General features: G+C 41.2%; 1 protein-coding gene across 2 annotated transcripts in view; it reads right to left on the bottom strand.

Moving 5' to 3' along the window:
• The window catches only part of prepl (prolyl endopeptidase like), a 64,860-nt gene that overhangs the window by 15,073 nt on the left and 28,371 nt on the right, over nt 1-21,416 (bottom strand). For both annotated transcript variants that reach the window (XM_020514780.2, XM_048601417.1), the window contains 5 exons: nt 20,574-20,700; nt 17,329-17,545; nt 12,879-13,067; nt 10,549-10,755; nt 5,013-5,188 (listed from right to left, as the gene is read on the bottom strand). In XM_020514780.2, coding sequence (XP_020370369.1) covers nt 5,013-5,188; nt 10,549-10,755; nt 12,879-13,067; nt 17,329-17,545; nt 20,574-20,700 — 916 coding nt within the window. The remainder of the gene's footprint in view (nt 1-5,012; nt 5,189-10,548; nt 10,756-12,878; nt 13,068-17,328; nt 17,546-20,573; nt 20,701-21,416) is intronic.

Raw genomic sequence — 21,416 nt, 5'->3', positions numbered from 1 at the left:
GATGGATGGATGGATGGATGGATGGATGGATGGATGGATGGATGGATATCAGGTGAATCATTCAGGAACACCTTTGCCTTTTTAAAATCTGAACTGAGGGAGGAATGTTTGGATTATTTTAACCTCTGCCTTCCCAGTGCAATTTAAAATCCCCAGTTCCCTTTCTGCAGTTTTCCATATCATACCAGTCTTCTGTGCAGGGTGAGAAAGTCATTCAATGGAAATAACAGAACTGCTACTTCAAACAATACAGCCTGACAATTTAATGTTGTCACTCAACTATTAATTTAACCAGTCTACATAGTATTCTTCTTGTCAGGTGAAGCAAGCAAGAAGAATAGTTAGGGAAAGAAAAGACCTGAACAGTTAAGTTTTAAAACATTTTATCCATTCATATTGTGGGGTCAGAAACACCATAAATAGCCTTTTGTGCCTCACTGGGCTATCCCTTATCAATTGCAAGGTGTAAAGGGTTAATGGGATATGTGCATAAAAGGCATTGAAATCTTTGATCACCCATGATCAGACTAAATGGCAGAGCTGGCTTGATGGGCCGAATGGTCCACTTCTGTTCCTACATTCTCTCCCAGTACTCCTTATTGTAAGTTATGAAGAATTAAGAATTTCTGAAGAAGGGTCTAGGCGCGAAACGTCAGCTTTCCTGCTCCTCTGATGCTGCTTGGCCTGCTGTGTTCATCCAGCTCTACACCTTGTTATTTCGTATAAACAGATAACCTCATGAATGAACACAGAAAAACACATGGCATTGTAAAAGGGGCAATTGCAAAACATTAGTTAGTCATTATGACCTAGGGAAACTAAATAATTGTAATTTCACAAGGTAACAAACAATACCCACAGAGTGCTGCTGGCAAATATCTGGGGAGGAACTTAACGGTCAGAGGGGATGGGGCAAGCACTGACATCAATGTTGCATATAATCATTGTAATGTTTAAATACTCTGTACTTTACTGAGAGAGTTAGAGAGTCTGCTCCAGAAACCTCTCCCATGCTGCGTTGGTAAGCAGCTCTGAATAAAGAGGCATACATCACAGAAACAGACCTTTCAGTCCAACTCATCCATGCTGACCAGGTTTCCCCAAACTAAACTAGTCCCACTTACCTGCTTTTGGCCCATATCCCTCTAAACCATTCCTATTCACGTACCTGTCTAAATCTCTTTTAAATGTTGTAATTTTACCCACATGTATCACTTCCTCTGGCAGTTCATTCCATAAACATTGATTTGTGCTGCTGAACATGGGACTCAAGACTCCTCTTTAAAATATCACTCCAACAATGCTACCCTCACTGATTGTAATTGTTACTTTAATTGTTTCTCTAATATTCACCTTTACAATATTTTTTTCTATTCATTTGTGGGATGTGCGTGTCGCTGGCTGGCCAGCATTTCTTGCCCATCCCTAGTTGCTCGGGAAGGTGGTGGGGAGCTGCCTTCTTGAAGCGCTGCAGTCCTCCTGCTGTGAGTTGACCCATAATGCTATTAGGGAGGGAATTCCAGGATTTTGACCCAGCGACAGTGAAGGAACAGCAATATATTTCCAAGTCAGGATGGCGAGTGACTTGGAGGGAAACTTGGAAGTGTTGGTGTTCACATATGTCTGATACCCTTTTCCTTCCAGATGGAAGTGGTCGTGGGTTTGGAAGGTGCTGTCTGAGGATCTTTAGTGAATTTCTGCAGTGCAATTTGTAGATAGTACACACTGCTGCTACCGAGCATCGGTGGTGGAGGGAGTGAATGCTTGCAGATGTAGTGCCATTCAAGTGGGCTTCTTTGTCCTAGATGGTGTCAAGCTTCTTGAGTGTTGTTCGGGCTGTACTCATCCAGGCAAGTGGGGAGTATTCCATCACAATCCTGACTTGTGCCTTGTGGATGGTGGATAGACTTTGAAGAGTCAGGAGGTGAGTTACTCGCCGCAGTACTAGTTTCTGGCCTGCTCTTGTAGCCACTGTGTTAATGTGGTGAGTCCAGTTAAGTTTCTGGTCAATGGTAACCCCCAGGATGTTGATAGTGGGGGATTCAGTGATGGTAACACCATTGAAATGTCAAGGGGTGGTGGTTAGATTGTGTCTTACTGGTGATGGTCATAACCTGGCATTGTGTGGCACGAATGTCACTTGCCACTTATGTGCCCAAGCCTAGATATTGTCCAGGTCTTGTTGCACGTGAACATGGGCAGCTTCAGTATCTGAGGAGTCACGAATGGTGCTGAACTTTGTGTAATCATCGGCAAACATCCCCACTTCTGACCTTATGATGGAGGGAAGGTCATTGATGAAGCAGCTGATGATTGTTGGGCCTAGGACGTGCCACGAGGAGCTCCTGTAGAGATGTCCTGGGGCTGAGATGATTGACTGCCAACAACCTCGACCATCTTCCTATGTGTCAGGTATGACTCCAACCACCAGAGAGTTTGCCCCCTGATATCTATTGATTCCAGTTTTGCTAGGGCTCCTTGTTGCCACACTTGGTCGAACGCAGCCTTGAGAGCAAGGGCTGTCACTCTCGCCTCACCTCTGGAATTCAGCTCTTTTGTCCATGTTTGAACCAAGGCTGTAATAAGATCAGGAACTGAGTGGCCTGGTGGAACCCAAATTGGGCATCACTGAGCACGTTATTTCTGAGCAGGAGTTGCTTGATAGCACTGCTGATGACACCTTCCATCACTTTACTGATGATCGAAAGTAGACGGATGGGGCAGTAATTAGCTGGGTTGGATTTGTCCTGCTTTTTGTGTACAGGACATACTTGGGCAATTTGCCACATTATCCGGTAGATACCAGTGTTGTACATGTCTTGGAACAGCTTGGCTAGGGGAGTGGCAAGTTCTGGAGTACAAGTCTTCTGTACTATTGCCAGAATGTTGTCAGGGCCGTAACCTTTGTAGTGTCTCCAAACGTTTCTTGATATCATGTGGAGTGAATCAAATTGGCTGAAGACTGTTATCTGTAATGCTGGGGACCACTGGAGGAGGCCGAGATGGATCATCCACTCGGCACTTCTGGCTGAAGATTGCTGAGAATGCTTCAGTCTTATCTTTTGCACTGATGTGCTGGGCTCTTCCATCATCGAGGATGGGGATATTTGTGGAGCCTCCTCCTCCAGTGAGTTGTTTAACTGTCCACCACCATTCACGACTGGATGTGGCAGGACTGCAGAGCTTAGATCTGATCTGTTGGTTGTGGGATCGCTTAGCTCCATCACTTGCTGCTTTCGCTGTTTGATATGGAAGTAGTTCTGTTTGGTGGCTTCACCAGGTTGGTGCCTCATCTTCAGGTATGCCTGGTGCTGCTCCTGGCATACTCTCCTGCACTCTCCATTGAACCAGGGTTGATCTCTTGGCTTGATGGTAATGGTTGAGTGGGGGATATGCTGGGCCAAGAGGTTACAAATTGTGCTGCAGTACAATTCTGCTGCTGTTGATGGCCCACAGCGCCTCATGGATGCCCAGTCTTGAGTTGCTAGATCTGTGTGAAGTCTGTCCCATTTAGAATGGTGATAGTGCCACACAACAAGATGGAGGTTGTTCTCAATGTGAAGGCAGGACTTTGTCTCCACAAGGACTGTGCATTGGTCGCTGTCATGGACAGATGCAACTGCAGCTGGCAGATTAGTAAGAAGGAGGTCAAGTACGTTTTTCCCTCACCACCTGCTGCAGACCCAGTCTCGCAGCTATGTCCTTTCGGACCCGACCAGCTCCATCAGTAGTACTGCTGCTGAGCCACTCTTGGTAGTGGACATTGAAATCCCCTACCCAGAGTACATTTTGTGCCCTTGCCATCCTCGGTGCTTCCTCTAAGTTCAACACTGAGGACTACTGATTCATCAGCTGAGGGAGGATGGTATGTGGTAATCAGCAGGAGGTTTCTTTGCCGAGAGACTTCATGGGGTCTGGAGTCAATGTTGAAGACTCCGAGAGCAACATCTTCCCGACTGTATACCACTGTGCCACCCCCTCTGCTGGGTCTGTCCCTGCTGGTGAAACAGGACATATCCAGGGATGGTGATGATGATGGTGTCTGGGATATTGTATGTAAGGTATGATTCTGTGAGTATGACTATGTCAGGCTGTTGTTAACTAGCCTGTGAGACAGCTCTCCCAATTTTGGCGCTACCTCCCAGATATTAGTGAGGAGGCCTTTGCAGGGTCGACAGGGCTGTTTCTGCCATTGTCTTTTCCGATGCCTCGGTCGATGCCAGGTGATCCGTCCAGTTTCATTTCTTGGAGACCTTGTAGCGATTGGTACAACCGAGTGGCTTGCGAGGCCATTTCAGAGCAGTTGAGAGTCAACCACATTGCTGTGGGTCTGGAGTCACATGTAGGCCAGACCAGGTGAAGGTGGCAGATTTCCTCCCTGGAAGGGCATTAGTGAACCAGACGGGTTTTTCCAACAACTGGCAGTGATTTCATGGTGATCAGTGGACTCTTAATTGCAGACTTTTTTTTTGAATTCAAATTCCACCATCTGCTTTAGTGGGATTTGAGCCAGGGTCCCCAGAACATCAGCTGGGTTTCTGGATTAATCGTCTAGCGATAATACCACTTGGCCATTGCCTACCTGTTACTGGAAATATCTGTAAAATTGTATCATTTACTTTTCTTAGCATAGGGAAAGAGAAAAATCAAAAATAAGTTGATATGAAAAGAGAAGGTAATTAAAAGGTTAAACTCAGTCTTCTGCAAAGCAGCATTATTATCTTTACAAAAATATTCCCCAGATTTAGCCTCAGACCAGGGAGGAAATCCTCTTTTATAGGATTGCTGATTACAAAATTAGAAATATTTCATTTTCTGAGGAATGAAAGTAACAGTTTCAGAATAAATCTCTACAAATAAAACCAAATCTATATGTTACATGAAACTCAAAACAATTTACTTTCCAAAGCCTCAAACAAGAAATTGTAAAATTAAACAACAACCTTAACCAGAAACATAATTTGACACATTGATAGGCAACATCTTGATAAAATGAAGCAGGGAGACAGTACCTAACATGACAATATGCTAAAATCCAGCCATCTTCCAATAGCACCATTTGCTCTGGTTTAAAGTTAACATTCAAATCGATGCCGTAAGCTCCATAGACATGGGCTAACAAAGGTTTTTTGTTCATTTTATTCAACGTTGTTTTATGAAAAACTGTTATTGGTATCAAAGTGCCATCCTGAAAATACAAATAACAATGTAAATAAATGTTACAGGTTGCATTCTCAAATATTTTTTCGTACATTACTGTCTCATTAAAATGCATACAAGAATGATGAATATTTAATGATAATCCCTCCTTACAGTATTAGTCATGTAATGCTACATATTCTTATTCAACCCACCCCTACCATCATACAAGTTTATTAGACTCCTTTCTACTGAACAGCTCATAGCTCAGTACCAATTTTGACCTGACATTGTGAATTTTATCTCTAACCTTCCTTTTACTTCTCAAACTTTTGTTATAATTTAATTGTGTTTCTTATAGAGAGGAAGCATGACTCAATAGGTATCACCACATCCTTAATAATGCCCAACGCTTTTATTTTGTGATTATAGTAAAAGTAGTCTAGGTTTCTTTATATACACTGTATATGGTGGTATCCTGTTAGAGATCGTTAAAGTTTAAAGTCTTTGTGATTAACAGACACAATTATAACTGACATTAACTGACACAAGATTCCACATTATTTTTTTAAAAAGAAGCAAATAATTTTGCATGTAAAAATAATCAAACAAGGCAAGCACTACTAAATTAGCACTATGGTTTGTAAACAGTAGTAAAAGAGACAAGAAGTCCTGCACTCAACCAGACTACGACATAAGAAGCAGACTCCAAAGAAGAAAAACCCAAAAGGGTCACAAAAGGGTGCCATTAGTTGGGTCTCTGTTGGCACAGAGATGCAGCAGCAGAAGGTAACTGTTGATCTTAATTTTCAGGTCAGGGAGGAAAATTCTTGATTGGTCAGGGTGTTATCATGGGAATGCAGCAGAATCTGGCAGTCTCCGTGATCTCTTTGAAAATCGAAATAGCATGAATTCCTTTTGCCAACTTGAAACTGGGTTCCGTATATTAATATAAAATTCTATTAATTTTTAGCAAATGCAAATGTATCACACTGTGAACCCGACTGATAATCATAAACTGGCTCCAGTGTAATTTTCAGCAGAGTCTGGATTAGTTAATAAACCTCAGAACATTATGTCTTGTATTAATTGTGATCTGTTGTTCAATATTTATTAAATAATCCTAACTGCTTTATACCTCATGGTTCTGTGTGATTTCTTCAAAAATACAAAATTGATAAATATTCCAACTTCACCTCTTATAAATTCCAAAAATTGAGTTTGAGCCCCTAACCAGATTCCAAGAAATGAATAATATTAATATTTTCTCTACTTAAGTGCAAGCCTGACACTGATCTTTTTCGTCTCTCCCGATTCTACTGCACTCTACACAGAACGAAAACGGCAGCTTACCTTCTATGAGAAAACATCAAAATAACTGAATCAACACAACCTACCGGCCCCTAAATCCCATCTCTATGACAATGTCAATACTTTGGAATTTTCTCAAACTCAAATACAAATTAATTATTTTATCTTCAACACAACTCTTTGATTCTGCATAATGCACCTACAGCACATAGATGTGGTGGTTCAAGAAAGCAGGTCACTGCCACGTTTTCAAGGGCAACACAGGATGGGCAATAAATGGTGGCCCAGCCGACAGTGCCCACATCCTGTGAGTGAACAAAATATGTTTTAACCTGCTCCGCTGAGCAGATAGCAAAGACATCTGACTAATGTTAGTGAGGTTTTTTTTGAAAGAAAAGTAATACAAATTGGATCCTGATAACAGAATAAAAATTCATGAGGATGCCCAAAAGCCTGAGAGTTTTCCAGCAGGACAACTTAGCACAAGACTAAACATCATTAACAGATAACATATAAAGTCGCCTCTGAGTATTTCTTGTTGCTGTAGCTGTGCACAATTGAAGAAAACTACCATATCCTTCCCACTGCCCAGACCTGTCAACCGTGCATCATGCCACATGCTTCTTGTTTTCAAGTTTTTAATTCAGAAATTTAGCAAAGGACAATGGCTGCCATTTTAGCCACAGCTACTTTGAAAGTCTGCAAGAAGTTTCCCCAGTTTATCTCATTAACAATGTAATATCAGGATGGTTCAATTTCTAATGCAACATTCAACTGGAGTAATCTGGAGGAAATGCTAACATTTCAATGAGAATAAGGAACTGTCACTGTAAGTTGGAACACAGCAAACTTTGTTTCAATCGGCACATTGTGAACTGGCACTTTCACTAAACTGGCATAAATTATACACCTCGAATACTGGAAGTTTACTGTATCATAATGATCTCCATGATGTCTGAGTAGTAATTTGAGGTGGTGGCAAGTTTTATTTAAGGCTAAGTTGCATTATTATTCCAGCGATTTATGCTGAAAATATACGCTGTAAATAAAGTATAACTATGAAGGGTCTAGGCCCGAAACGTCAGCCTCTCTGCTCCTATGATGCTGCTTGGCCTGCTGTGTTCATCCAGCCCTGCACCTTGTTAACTATGAAGGGTGTACATTTCCATCACTTTGCGTACTTTTATATTGATTATGTGGACTTGTTGATCAACTGGCACGTTCCTGGTCCCATAGGTACTGGTTAACAAAATATTTGCTGTACTTTGAGTTATTTCTCAGAAAGGAAAATTCTGAGCTATGTTTATAAAATTCCCACTGTTTCAATTACTTTGTTTTGTGTTTTGTATCTCATTAAACAAACAGTACATCTGAAATCAATTGTAGGAAACCGTCCCAATCCCACCCATGTAACAAATAACTTCTTAGAATGTCTGGTCTGTGCAGGAACAATGGAAGGATTGAGAGAGATGTTAAGAGTGATAGAGCCGGCTATCACCAATGTCTGCTTGGAATCTGATCTTGCTCACAGCTTTCCCTTTTTAAGACTATGAGACATATGCTAAATGTTGAGTATCTCACCACCCCCACTGAAAAGAAAACGCAACTGAACATGCACCAATCAGCGTATGAAGATTGGACTGGTGAACCTTGGCATGTATCTCAGCCTCCTGCTGGCCTTGACAGTGACTACTCAGAAGTTACCAGCCAGTCAGAGCCTTTGGATCCTGAAGACTGTCAATTGAGGTCTACTCGCAAGTGATCCAATGCCAAGCAGAGCTTCCAATTTTGCTTTTAATGGAGAGAGAAGGGTTAGTGGGGTGGAAGCAATGGCAGGGGGCCAGGTGGGTGACTTCACCTGACAAAGGGGCTACGCTTTGAAAGCTTGTGATTTCAAATAAACCTGTTGGACTATAACCTGGCGTTGTGTGACTTCTTACTTTGTCCACCCCAGTCCAACACTGGCACCTCCACATCATTTTAATCCTAAGGAGGTCAGGTGTTATATTGGCGAGGCATTGTTCATATCAAAGAAGCATTGTGGAAAGCAGCAAACGTTAGGCATTCTTCAACACTTATGTTCATGACTACAAACAAAACTTAATAGGTAATGTGAATGCCTTGTGATAAGTTCTTGCTTCCACTCATATTCAAACATATGGCCACTTTGTGTGTGGCTATACAATCTCTTACAAGTACATTATTCTCTGGAGGCAAAGGTTCATTCTGCCTATGAGTCCTACAAGGGAGTGCATGTTCATTCAAGGACAGGCAATCCCCAATGCTGCACTAACAACCAAAATCTGCTTCATGGAATATTGTTCTGGTGGGAAAAGATGCTGCAAGTGAAGCCTCTGTCACTTTAGATGTTGGAGTGAAATGTACTTAGGCAGCTCATTCGCAATTGCAGATGTGAAAGGATGAACAATCATTGAGGATTGTCAACAGGATCTACCTCACGATGCCTCTCAAACTGATAATGATCCTATGAAAACTCACTATTCAGCCGTTGGACATATGATCACGAATGAAGTCTCAGAAGCTAAATTTCTTTTGTGTCATATGATGTCATAACCCTGTTACCCTTTTCCTATTGCCTACTATAACACACAACAGTCTCATTCTTGAATGAAGGAGCAGCAGACGTTACAAAGCTTTCATCCAGTTGTTAATGGTAACTTTTAATTGCACAACAGGAATGATGAATAATCACCAAGCAAAAAGCAGCGTTTGCTTTTGACACCAGGGAGGGATGCTTGCTTTTACAACAATCAAAATAAATCTAAACTGAATTATGACTTTACTGAACTCATGTCTTGGAAGAGGGTATCAATTAAGTTCTGTCTGCTTGTTGTGCTTGATGCTGCATCACTACCTTTTTTTTTTAAAAAATGATGCATGGGATGTAGGTGTCACTGGCTGGGCCAACATTTATTGACTATTCTAATTGCCCAAGGGCAGTTAAGAGTCAACCACATTGTTGTGGTCTGGAGTTACATGAAGGCCAGACCAGGTAAGGATGGCCCCCTTCCCTAAACGACATTGGCGAGCAAGATGGATTTTTCCAACATTTGATAATGGTTTCATAGTCATCAATAAACTCTTAACTCCAGATTATTTTTGAATTCAAATTCTACCACCTGCCATGGTGGAATTTGTATGCAGGTCCCCAGAATATTACCAGGGTCTCTGGATTAATAGTCAAGCAATAATACCACTAGAACAATGCCTACTCACGTTGAAAGTGATATCTCCCCGGTCATTGTCCTCCTAGTGGAAAAAAGAAACCAGCTCCCTAGTGGACATAACACCATCTCTCTGTCTGCTCCAGTTGTGCAGGAGACAGCATGCCAGAATATTGCAGTCCACTTGGTCTAGAGTGTACTGCAAGGCCCAACCAAAGAAATCTATGCATCTGAGCTTCATCACGAAGAGACCAAAACATCTATTCTACAATGGCCCCGTAGAAAAGTAGGCCACATTGTATCTGTGTTCTGCCTCAGTCAGTGGGTTCTGTAAAGGAGTCATCAGCCATGCTAGGAAAAAGAGTAGTCCTCAATTCCCAGCAGTCAACTCCATGTGACATTCAGCCCTTGAAATGGGTGAGGCAGTTAAGAGTTAAAAAGATTACAGGCATCTTGTCAGCTCTCAGGATACATGCCAATGACCTCCGAGATGAGATGTCTATGATCACTGATTAGTTGGTCATTAATCAAATACACATCTTTCCTGTTAAGAAATTCAGCGGCATCATAATCCTGTACAGATGCATGTGATGGCTGTATGTCTCTGCACGCAGAGTAACCAATCAGGACCATGTAATGTAAGGTCAATGAGCACTAAAGTGCAGAGTGAAGTGCTGAATTGTGTTCGGAGTTAGTCCAAGATCAATCATAATCATGTGGTGAGGCTGGTGTTCTGCTTATGCCAACTTCTGTGGATGAAAAGTGGAGGCATTTGCTGCTCATATAGACTGTTGGTGAATGGACCTGAACATGGAGACCGCAAGAACTAATTTTCAACTTCAAGGAAAGCCTGAATTCTAAATTTTCAAATTGACAGTTAAGTCCAACAAATAACTATTACATCACATCTTACCATGCTTGGTGCTTTCAAACAAGTCACTTTATAGTCCATTGTATTTGTTGTTTCAGATCCATCTTCTTGAATATAGAGCTCATCACCTTCTATTGAGTACAGAAAACTCACTGGTGGCTGCACTGGAGAGGACAGTCGAAAGGAAAATTTGTTTGTCTCGTACTTTAGATTATCCTCAGACTCAATGACACAGGCCCAAGATGGGAGCTAATGAAATAAAAGGAATTGTTTAAATGCAACTATTCCTCCCAAAATAGGTCTTAACATTATGTTTTGCAACAAGTAACAAAATAATTTGACTCCTTTGTATCAGTAGGTTCTGACAGTAATGTGACTGCAATTAATCAATATTTTTTCCATTTGGTGTTAAATAACATCAGATCAAGTCACGCAATCCATGTTACAAAAGTCGTCTGGTTCAAAGTTGCAATATAGGTTTAGATATTCCTTAGCAGATATTGCTAGATAGATTCCAACATGTTTCCAGCATCAGCAATGAGGCAAAATACTTGTGACAACCAAATGCCATTAGCTCAGAAATTGAAAGGAATAGGGGTATATCCTGTATTTTCCTTTAAGAGAAATAACTTGCCTCTATCTGAACTGTAGGGATTCTATGATTCTAACGCAGAGAAAAATAAACTTCAGAAATAAAATTAGATTTTAACTATCATGGATATAACCTATAATTGTCAAAGAAATTGAAACATTTACTGAAAACATCAGTTATAACGCTAAGTCACCCAAAAATAACTAAAAAACTTCAGCCAAGTCTATATTCTCACTTACCAACTACTTGAACAAATATTCCTAATTACATTTATCAGATTATTTTATTCTTTTAGCTGCTTGTCCTTCACCCATCTAAACTCTAAACACCCACCCTCACAAAAACTCTAAAATACTCTTGGTCTCATTTCGAAATTGCTTGAGTTTAATCTTAAACATATGGCTGCTGGTTTTGGATCATAGATGATAGAATCCCTACAGTGTGGAAACAGGCTCTTTGGCCCAACAAGTCCACACCAAACCTCAAAACATCCCACCCAGACCCACCCTGCTATAACCCACCTAATCTACACATCCCTGAACACTACGGGCAATTTAGCATAGCCAATCCACCTCGCATGCACATCTTTGGACTGTGGGAAGAAACCGGAGCACGCAGAGGAAACGCACGCAGACACGGGGAGAATGTGCAAACTCCACACAGACAGTCGCCAGAGGGTGGAATTGAACCCGGGTCCCTAACCCTGTGAGGCAGCAGTGCTAACCACTGAGCCACCGTGCTGCCCCATACAACAGCTGACAGCAGTGGGATTTGAACCCACGCCTCCTCAGAGACAGCAACCTAAATCCAGCTCTTTAGACCGCTCGGCCACACAACATACCACTCCTTTAATAACTTTAACAACTGACAGCATCTATTTTTATCTGTTCTGTTCAATGATTCATTTTTTGAATTTAGAAACTTTCTATCACATTGACATCATCAGCATTGAACTAATGAAAACAGCTCTAATTTTTCAAATCTTTTGTTATTTATATTTGCTCCTTCTAGACAAAATCCTAGTGAATCTGCACTATTATCCTCAAAGACTCAAAATTCTTTATTGCAGAAGCCAATATGACAAATAATACCCTACCATTGTATTACATTTTTACTCAGTGCCGTCACTACCCCATGATTTTTATTTTATTCCTCTAGGGATAAACTGGAAACTTCATCAGCTTTTGTTCTGGTCTCATCAATTTACAATGCCAACTCTCCCAAGGAACCTGCACATCCAAATTCTTTTGCCTTTTCCAATACTTCCAAACTGTAATACTGGCTGTTATTATTTTCCAGACAAATGTATCGCTTCACAACATTGGCATTGACTATATTGCAACACTTCTTTGTCATTCCCACATTTTGTAGCAGTTGCCACGCATGGTGTTTTGTGCAAAGAGACTGAAAAATGCTCTTAACAAGAAGGAGAATGCCTGTTTTCCTGTGTTAGCATGACTCCTTGACAAATCTGCAGAAATATCAGCTTTGAGACAAATGATCCCATCTGGTCAGTAACTATCAGTTATTTAAACATGGATTTCACCCCTGAGAATCCTGCTTAGTGAGGAGAGGAAGCTGTAAAAACTAAAATAAGTGATTTAAGAACAAAGTGCTGACAAACACCACCATGCTTCAGGGTTTGTTACAACTACATATTTATTTCAAACTTGACAGCCACATTGAAGTCCTTACAGTTCACTAGCAAGTTCTCACGACTGAAGCTTAAGTGTAGCACGATAACATAATGGGTCAAAAATTCCAGGAATTCCCCACGTACCTGGATGCACTTAACAGTTTTTGGCTCATCAAGGGAAAACACATGTAGATACAAGTGATCGGAATACTTCAATATCATAATGCAGTGATCCATGAACAGCTCCATATCAATTAATTTAGTTCCCTCTTTTACTGCATAAACAGTCTGCCAGCTCTTCATTCCAGGGGAAGAAATCGGCGTCTTCATCAGCTAAAGAAAAAGTCCAAAGAATTTAGAGCTTTGCAACAGCTGTCTCAACAGTTTAACTGTTTCTATTGTTACAGTTAAAGCTGGAGCACTGCACCATCATTTTAGTCCCATTATTCCAAGGGTTGCAACATAAAATAAAAATAATCTCTCCAGGTACTAAGAAGATCAACACCTTATCAATATCAGGTTTTAAACAAAAAGATTTACCAATCAGGTTCCTTAATAAACACAATTATGGGTTTGTCAAAACCTTATTTGTTAAAATGCAATATTTGGTTATCACGCACAAAGCATAAAAACTATTTCAAAATCCCCAAGATACTTATGCAAACACACACACACACACACACACACTCTCTCTCTACAGGAAAAGATAAAAGAAAGACTTATCTGCAGAACTTTGCTTTCTGAAAATAAAACATCATTTTGGCTAACAGATAATTCTTTAAAGCATAAAGGATAAATCACAGGATGTTCTTGAGTACATTGCTCTGATGTTCTGGAATGTGCGGTCAAGTCACTAATTATCCTCAGTTGTCTCCGAAGTCTTGCAGACATAGCTCGTTCAGGAGTTACAAGCTTGAGATGATCTTTCGATCACTCTTTCAGTGGAGCAAATAGGTTTCAACATGAAAAGGTGTCAAGGATGGATCAGCTGAGCAAAGTGGTCACAGCAAGTTCCCTCTATCTTAGCTTGTTCAAAGTAGGCTTCTCTCTAATGGAACCAGAAAAAACAGAAACCTCACCAAGCTGGTCACTGTTCAAAGAAGTGCCAGCAGGGTGTGCAGCATAGCAAGCAGTTATCAGGAGTTTAATGTTTTCTGCAAAGCCTTTTTAACAAAAAGCTCCGATATCCACAAGTAACTTTCAATGTCCACAGGAATACAGATGTTAGTCAGTGATGCCAAACCACCAAAAAAACAAGAAAAAAATTGAGGGGTCTTGAGGCACAGTGGTATTGCCCCCACCTCTGAGCTAGGAGGCCTACACCAGAAGAGTGCCTTTAAAAAACACTCTCAATGGCCTCTTTCAAAGAAGTACTCCAGGTATGTTCTCAAATTTTGAGATATAAACCTTTTTCCACAATCCTTGAGAACTGAAGTCCTCCAAGTGATACAAAGTATAAAGCATCTTCATAACAATATCCACTAGTGTTGGAACAGAAGGTACAATTTGGGAATTTAGGTGCAGATTGTACATGCTTTTTCATCATTTAAGCCATTGGTCATGAAATTATGTGCTGTAAATGTTCAAAGACCTGATATTTTCACAAAGTCAGTGATGGGGGAATTGGACTGGTTGAATTGCTTTACAGAGAACTAACATACTCTTTATGGGCTAAAACTCTTAAGGTCTTTGACAGGAGCACAAAAAATAATCTTAAATTTTTTAGAAACCGAAGAAGTACTTTAGAAGAAATTTGTTTTCTTTAAAGATTTATCTTGTTTGTCATTTTCTTTCCCCAGATAGGAGTTTACTTTACTCCCCTAGTTTCCTTTGGCATTACCGGATGAAAACAATCTTCAGCTGAACTAATCTACTCAACTGAGCAGTCAGATGGTTCATATGAGCACTTTTGCCAATTACAGCTCTATTCTGTAAAAGGGTGCAGGTGTCTACATGCAAGTTACTCAGGGTGACTCACCCTGTTTGTAGGGAAGGTTGAAAGAGAGAAGAAAACAGGGAGGGCGCCCAATGAGAAACTGCAAGGCAATAAACAGAGAGAAGGTAGCAGGATTTTAAACAGTGAGGCAAGTGTTGTGGAACCAGGTAAAACCCTCAAAAGGAGCAGATTTGGATGTGGGGATCAAAGCCAAAATCATTCTACTCCACCACATGCTGCAGAGACTGCTAAAATTTAAATGTCAAACAAGATTGGGTCACTGCATCAAATCTCTTCCTTTTCCTTAGTAGAATACTGCCCCTCACCTTCAGCAAATTGCCCACAGACAAAGATAATCGATAGAATAAATGGGGAACTGTTCAACACACTTCTTCAGTCCAAAACCAAAACCACTAAAACCTGTCATTGAGTTTCGGTGTACAGATGATGCTCATGTGGACTCACTGAGATATTTCAATGGCTTTTTGTGTCTACCTAATCAGAAAGGACATTGTGTAAACATTTAATCCAAAGGCAATAGGCAGAATCATATGGAAGTGATGGCAGTCTTGGCCCCTGGCTGGGGAGCAAGCAAGATCCCTGCTTTGCCTCATTTTGAGAAGGTCAGTCACATCTTGTCTCACTCAGGTACTTAACAGGCCAGGGCAGACCTTCCTGTGGGAAGAAGTACCACAGTGGTGGAGATCCTGTCTATCAAGATCTACCCAGCATATCAGATGCTGGCCAGAATGCCCAGATTCAGGTTCCACCTGGTATGAGTAAAAACAAATCAATGGGCTGGTGTCACTGAACAGATGGTAGTTACTTCAGGTACCACATCCATCTGAGATCTTCGATTGAAGAAGGACCCTGGCAAAGGTGAGGCTACTGATCAGTACCCGAGTACCTTTGAACAAGGAACACATCCATCCATGAATCTACAAACATGCTAGGCTTTGCTCATCATGCTCCCTGCATGGCAAACCCCCTGCATTCCACTGAGCTGTAACAGGATGAGGCTCTGAACAGGACATTTAAGTGCCTCAACTGGTGGCAGGGGCAGGAAGGTCATACTCAGGCCTTCAGAAATCATCAGGGTGGAAGCAGGAAAATAACGGTTTCCATCCACCATCCTCCAACCCCATTAAGTGCATACCCAGTATCATTCCACCCAGCATGTCCAACATTACAGCACTTCCCCAATACTGTGATTAAATGTCACCCTGGATTCTATGATCAATTTCTGGATTCTGGTTTAAACCTAGAAACTTCTAACTCAGTGAATTACCACTGAACCAAATGATATCTTTCATAAACAACAGAATAAATAACCCAAATACATCATGGAAATACCTGTTCTTTGCCTTTTTATTTGTATGAATCACAATCCTGATCACTGTCAGAAGTAATTCAATAGTCAGTAGACAAAAATCATTGCTACATTTGTCCTTAATTATTTTACGCCAACAGCTTTTTTGATTTTTTTTGGAAAAGGTCATCCTTTCAAACTCATGCTTGCTTGGGAGGACAGGTAGTTTAAGGTTACAAATAATCCTACTGATCACTAGTTGCAGATGAGGGACCATTAACTTGTCATCCAGAAAAACTGTAGTCTCAACACGGCAATCAAAATATGCCTTGAATCCCAGCGATTTGACCAAAATCTTACTCAAAAAGCTACTTCCAATGTTTATTTCACAGAATCGTCGCATTATTACGGCACAGTAGGAGGCTAATCCACCCACTGTATCTGCATTGGCACTCCAAATGGTCAATACATTATATTGAACATCTCTCTCACCTGGTGGATAAAACCATTGCTTTGTAGCTCAGTTATGAAGCCTTTTTAAGTTTACTAATTTGTCACTAATACAAATATTGGAGCATTACATCTGGACAGCTCCAAATTTATATCTGAATGTCCTGTCGTGAAAAGTTGTGAATTTAAAATAGGTATAAGGTTCATATTCTAACATATAGTTCAACAGACCCATGTTCTCCACACTAAATTGACTAAGAATGGTTAGCTAAGAATGGTGCAAATAACACTGAAGTAACAGGATCAATCCCTGTAACGGCCAGGGAGACGTTTCAAGGCAAATGTTTACCTCTAGTGGTGGTAGTCCCACCTCCGGACCAGAAGCAATTCCTCCCACTCCTGGAGATATGTCTGAAGGGGTTTCTTTAAAAAAATCATTTTTCTTACATACTTCAACAGAAGGATATCTCTGGCATTTTTTAAAAGCGCTAACTGTTCTATGTAATGCTAACAGGCCATTTACTCTTGAACACCAGAGCTCTAATTTTAAACGCCAAATTCATCAAAATTGGATTAGTGCTATGAAAAGGCATCCCTCCCTGTGTAATAAAGAATTTGCTTACATCATTTATTTTCAGTTGTCTTGTTTAATTCATCGGTAGTTACAATCTAATAATTTCAAGGTGAACTTCTTTCTTTTCAAAGACCCAACACAGAGGAAATGCTGTCAACTCAATGAAATATTCTCTTGGGTTTTAAAATACAATTGTTGAAAGTGGGAACAGAGTTCATTCAGTCCAGACATGAGAAGACCAATGTTGACTGGCAGCAGACACCCTTTAATCATAAGTCATATGTTGATTGTTAGTGATCTTAACTCACATTTCTTTAAAACTTACTCTGTATTCTTCTGTTGCACCACAATTGGTCAAAATATATAGCTGATTTCTCCAGTGTTCCACATGATAAATTACTCCAGGGACCCGTTCTTGCACAATCCTGGGGTTAACTTGTGCATACATACGATCAAATAACCAGACCTCTGAGCTATTCTTGCTGTTACTGTTGATAGTAATAAACCTTCCATCCTTGGTGCTGGCCAATTCTACAAAAAACCTGGATATATCAACAGAAAAAGCAGAAGGAACTCTTAAAACAATTTGCTGGTGATTTTGCTGAAATTGGACGTTATGCATATCGTTGGGTGTCTATTGTCCCTTCAAGGCAATGGGTCAGGTGACCTGGAGACAGGCACTAAAACTGACTGTGGAGCTCAGAAGATGCAATAATAAAGAAATCCCCATTCTAGTTTACCCTTCGTCTATCTTGCATTCTATTTATGGTTCTAGTGAACCACAAACAGAACAACGGTGATGAGGATTAGATTTGGGCCATAAACTGTGTGCGAACATTTTTTTTTTTTAAAAAAGTCAGGAGGAAGGACGCCGTTCGGACTGAGAAAAAGGTGCAGGATTGTGGAGGTAACATTAGGGAAGTGTTTGTGAGGGGACTCATGCTGTGGTCAACATCAAGCACACTCTGGAGAATGGCAGTCATGACGGGACTCAGCCTGCAGCTGATGGGCGAAGGCGAGAGTACTCACTTGGAGGTTGCCAAATTCATTGTGGAGAGTGTTCGCAAGGGGAATGTACTAACATTCTGTGAGGGAGTGGCCAACGCAGACAGTGTTCATCGAGGGGACTTGGGCTGCGAACAGCAACTAGACTTGAGGTGAGAAAATTTTCCACTGGCGGGAAAACAGAATGGCGGGCCAATTTGGAGTTGATGGGACTGTTTGATGAAAAGACAGAACGTTTGATGCTGTACACGGTAACATTTTGATGCCGATGTAAAGGCAAATAAGTGGCTGAAGACAATGGCACCAGTTTTCTTGAGTTCAGTCGGGAGCAAGATTGTCACGATTCTAAGGAGTCTGGTGCAACCAGAGAAATTCACGGAGAAGACATATCAAGAACTATGCAAAGTATTGGCGAGGTATTTTGCATCAAAGTTGATCATTTCTAGGTTCTTCTCAAATTAGAGGGGAAGACAGTAAAGATGGAAGTGGATATGGGTGCAGCGGTGTCTCTAATTCCCAAATCAATATATAGGGAAAAGTTAAAGGCACTGCCATTGAAGCCTGCCAAGATTACTCTACGGACAAACACGGAACAAGTGGTGCCTCTGAAGGGCCACGTACTGGTAAAAGTACAGCTAAGGGATCAGTGTGCTGAACTGCCCGTGTGCCTTGTAAAAGGTAACTACCCTGCATTATTCGAACGCTCTTGGTTATGGAAATTAAAGTTATATTGACGTGTGGTAAATAGGCTGGTGGACTCAAAAACGAGTTGCAAGAGACTTTGGATAGGTGTAGATGTCTTCACGAGAACCCTGGGGGAAATAAACGGAGTAGAAATTAAACTTTGGTTGAAGCAAGAGGCTCATCCAAGGAGTCTGAAAGCACATTCAGTACTGTACACTATCTGGCCTGAAGTAGGGGTGTTGGAATCAGTAACCACTGGTTACTGGACCAGTCCAATCGTCCCAGTCTTAAAAACAGATTCCACTTCCATGCATGGAGGTCTGTTTAGTGGACTGGCTGGGGGAAAGAAATTCTCAAATACTGATCTATCACAGACTTACTTTTAGATGGGTATGCAAATGAGTCCCAGCCGTTATTGATGATAGTGACACACAGGGAACTTTCTGCTTCAAGCGGCTACCTTTTGTTACCACATCAGCACCAGCTCTATTCCAGAGGACCAGGGACCAAATTTTGAGTGGATCGCCAGGTGTCCAGTGTTAAACCTGAGTGAGATTTTGGGTGTTGGAACTTCTGAAGTTGAGCATTTGCAAAACCTAGAAGAAACCCTAAAAGTTTTGCAGGGTCAGGCCTACAAAGTAAAAAGGGAGAAATACGAGTTTTTTGAAAGATTCTATAGAACCATGTAATTGATGATGATTGACTACACAAAGCAGTCAAGAAGACGGAGGCTATCGTGAAGACCCCTAGACGATAGAATGTGTCTCAACTGCAATTGTTCTTGGGACCTGTACATTACCATGACAAGTTTGTGTTTGATTTGGCAACTGTGCTAAAACCCTGTATCGGTTGTTGGGAAAAGGACGACCATAGAAATGGACCCAGGGACACGAGGTGGTTTACTGGAAGGTGAAGCGTTGACTCACTTTGACCTGAAGTTGTTATATACGATGCAGACTATGGATGAGCTGGTCTGGAGGACACAAGTGAACCAGCTGGTTGCCGCACCTCACCAATGGGGGAAGTCTCTCAGAATACCAGGCCAGTCTAGATGGGACCAATGATCTCAACCGAGTCATATGCCTCCGAGCCAGGGTTTTCCATAGCCAGGGAGGAGACAACAGCAGCGTTACAGGGTAACAACAGCCAGAGAGGGATGTAGCTGTGGAAAAACAGGAGCTTCCAGAAATCTGGGAGACTACACTAGAAAAGGTTCCTGAGACGAGGAGACAGTCTTCTAGGAATCACCACCAACGGCCCCCACCCGAGACTGATTGTATCAATGTAAACTACAGAAGGTGAAGATGGTGGTTTTATCCAGTTTTACTGGGGAAGCGGTAGGTTTTGGAGTCAGCATGGTTTTCTTTTTCCATTTTTTTTGGAAAACATCTTAACCACGTACATATGTTAGCCAAAGTGCCTATATAACAGTTAAAATTTTTATATAGATTGTTAGAGGGGAGTATTAAAATAAAGAGAGGAGGGGTGTTATGTATATGGTTGTGTGTGTGTTGCCCCTTTAGGAGAGTGGGTCAGGTGACCCAGAAGTGGGAGCTAGAGGGACAGTCTAAAACCAACTGTGGAGCTGTGAGTACTCACAATAAAATATTCACTGTTTTAATTAACCTCTGTCTAGCTTGAATTGTTCTAGTGAATCACACACAACAGTACAGAAATTGTTTTAGGAAATAAGGAACAAAATTCTAATAGATAATAGTTACCAGCTTGTTCAAATAGGCTGCATTATGTGAAAAGATGTGCAAATACTGGAAATTTTGTATAGATGGAAAACACACAATAAATAGACCGAATAAGGCTGATGAAAGGATCGTGTCCATAACAGTAATCTGATTGACAATTCTTTGTTGTATCCAATATTACCTTGGGTCATTTTCTTTGTAAACCACCTCAGACGTTGTCGTTGCACCTTCAAGTAGTAGCTTCAAAGCTTGATGGGAATGAAGTTTTTCTAAATTGGTGTAAAACAGACTATTGTCTGTACCCCATTCTGTAACAAACAACATGTTGCTGACTGATTTTAAAGCCAAGGATGTACACTACAAAGTCAGCACATATTAAAATATGAATGAAACATTTTAATTGTATGGTGCTGTATCTATTACAGTGTCAGAAATCTCAGAAGCACAAAAAGTCTGGATCTGAAACACAAAAACAGAAATTGCTGGAAAAACTCAGCAGGTCTGGCAGCATCTGTGGAGAGAAAATAGCATTTTGAGTTCAGTGACCCTTTTCAGAATTGATATGTTGACCTGAGGTTGAGGGTTTGTGGTGTTTTGTGGGGGATGAAATTGCAAAGAAAATGTAGAAGTGCTAGCTCCAAGTGAAAGTTCACATCTCAAAAGGATAACATAACGCACAGAAGAATGTTTTTCAATTCATTTACAGGATTTGGATATTGCTGGCCAGGTCAATATTTATTGCCTATGCCTAATTGCCTAGAGGGCAGTTGAAAGTCAACCATGTTGCTCTGGAGGCATGTGTAGGCCAGACCATTAAGGAGAGCAGATTTGTTTCCCTAAAGGATATTAGTGAACCAGATTGCCTTTCCTGGCAACAAGGTGCAGAGCTGGATGAACACAGCAGGCCAAGCAGCATCAGAGGAGCAGAAAGGCTGACGTTTCGGGCTGAAGAAGGGTCTAGGCCCGAAACATCAGCCTTTGTCTGAAGAAGGGTCTAGGCCCGAAACGTCAGCCTTCCTGCTCC

Source organism: Rhincodon typus, chromosome 9, assembly GCF_021869965.1.
Source record: "Rhincodon typus isolate 14 chromosome 9, sRhiTyp1.1, whole genome shotgun sequence".
In the NCBI taxonomy this organism is placed as follows: Eukaryota; Metazoa; Chordata; class Chondrichthyes; order Orectolobiformes; family Rhincodontidae; genus Rhincodon; species Rhincodon typus.
Note: the sequence above shows the minus strand (reverse complement) of the source record. Positions and strands in the feature narration are given on the sequence as shown.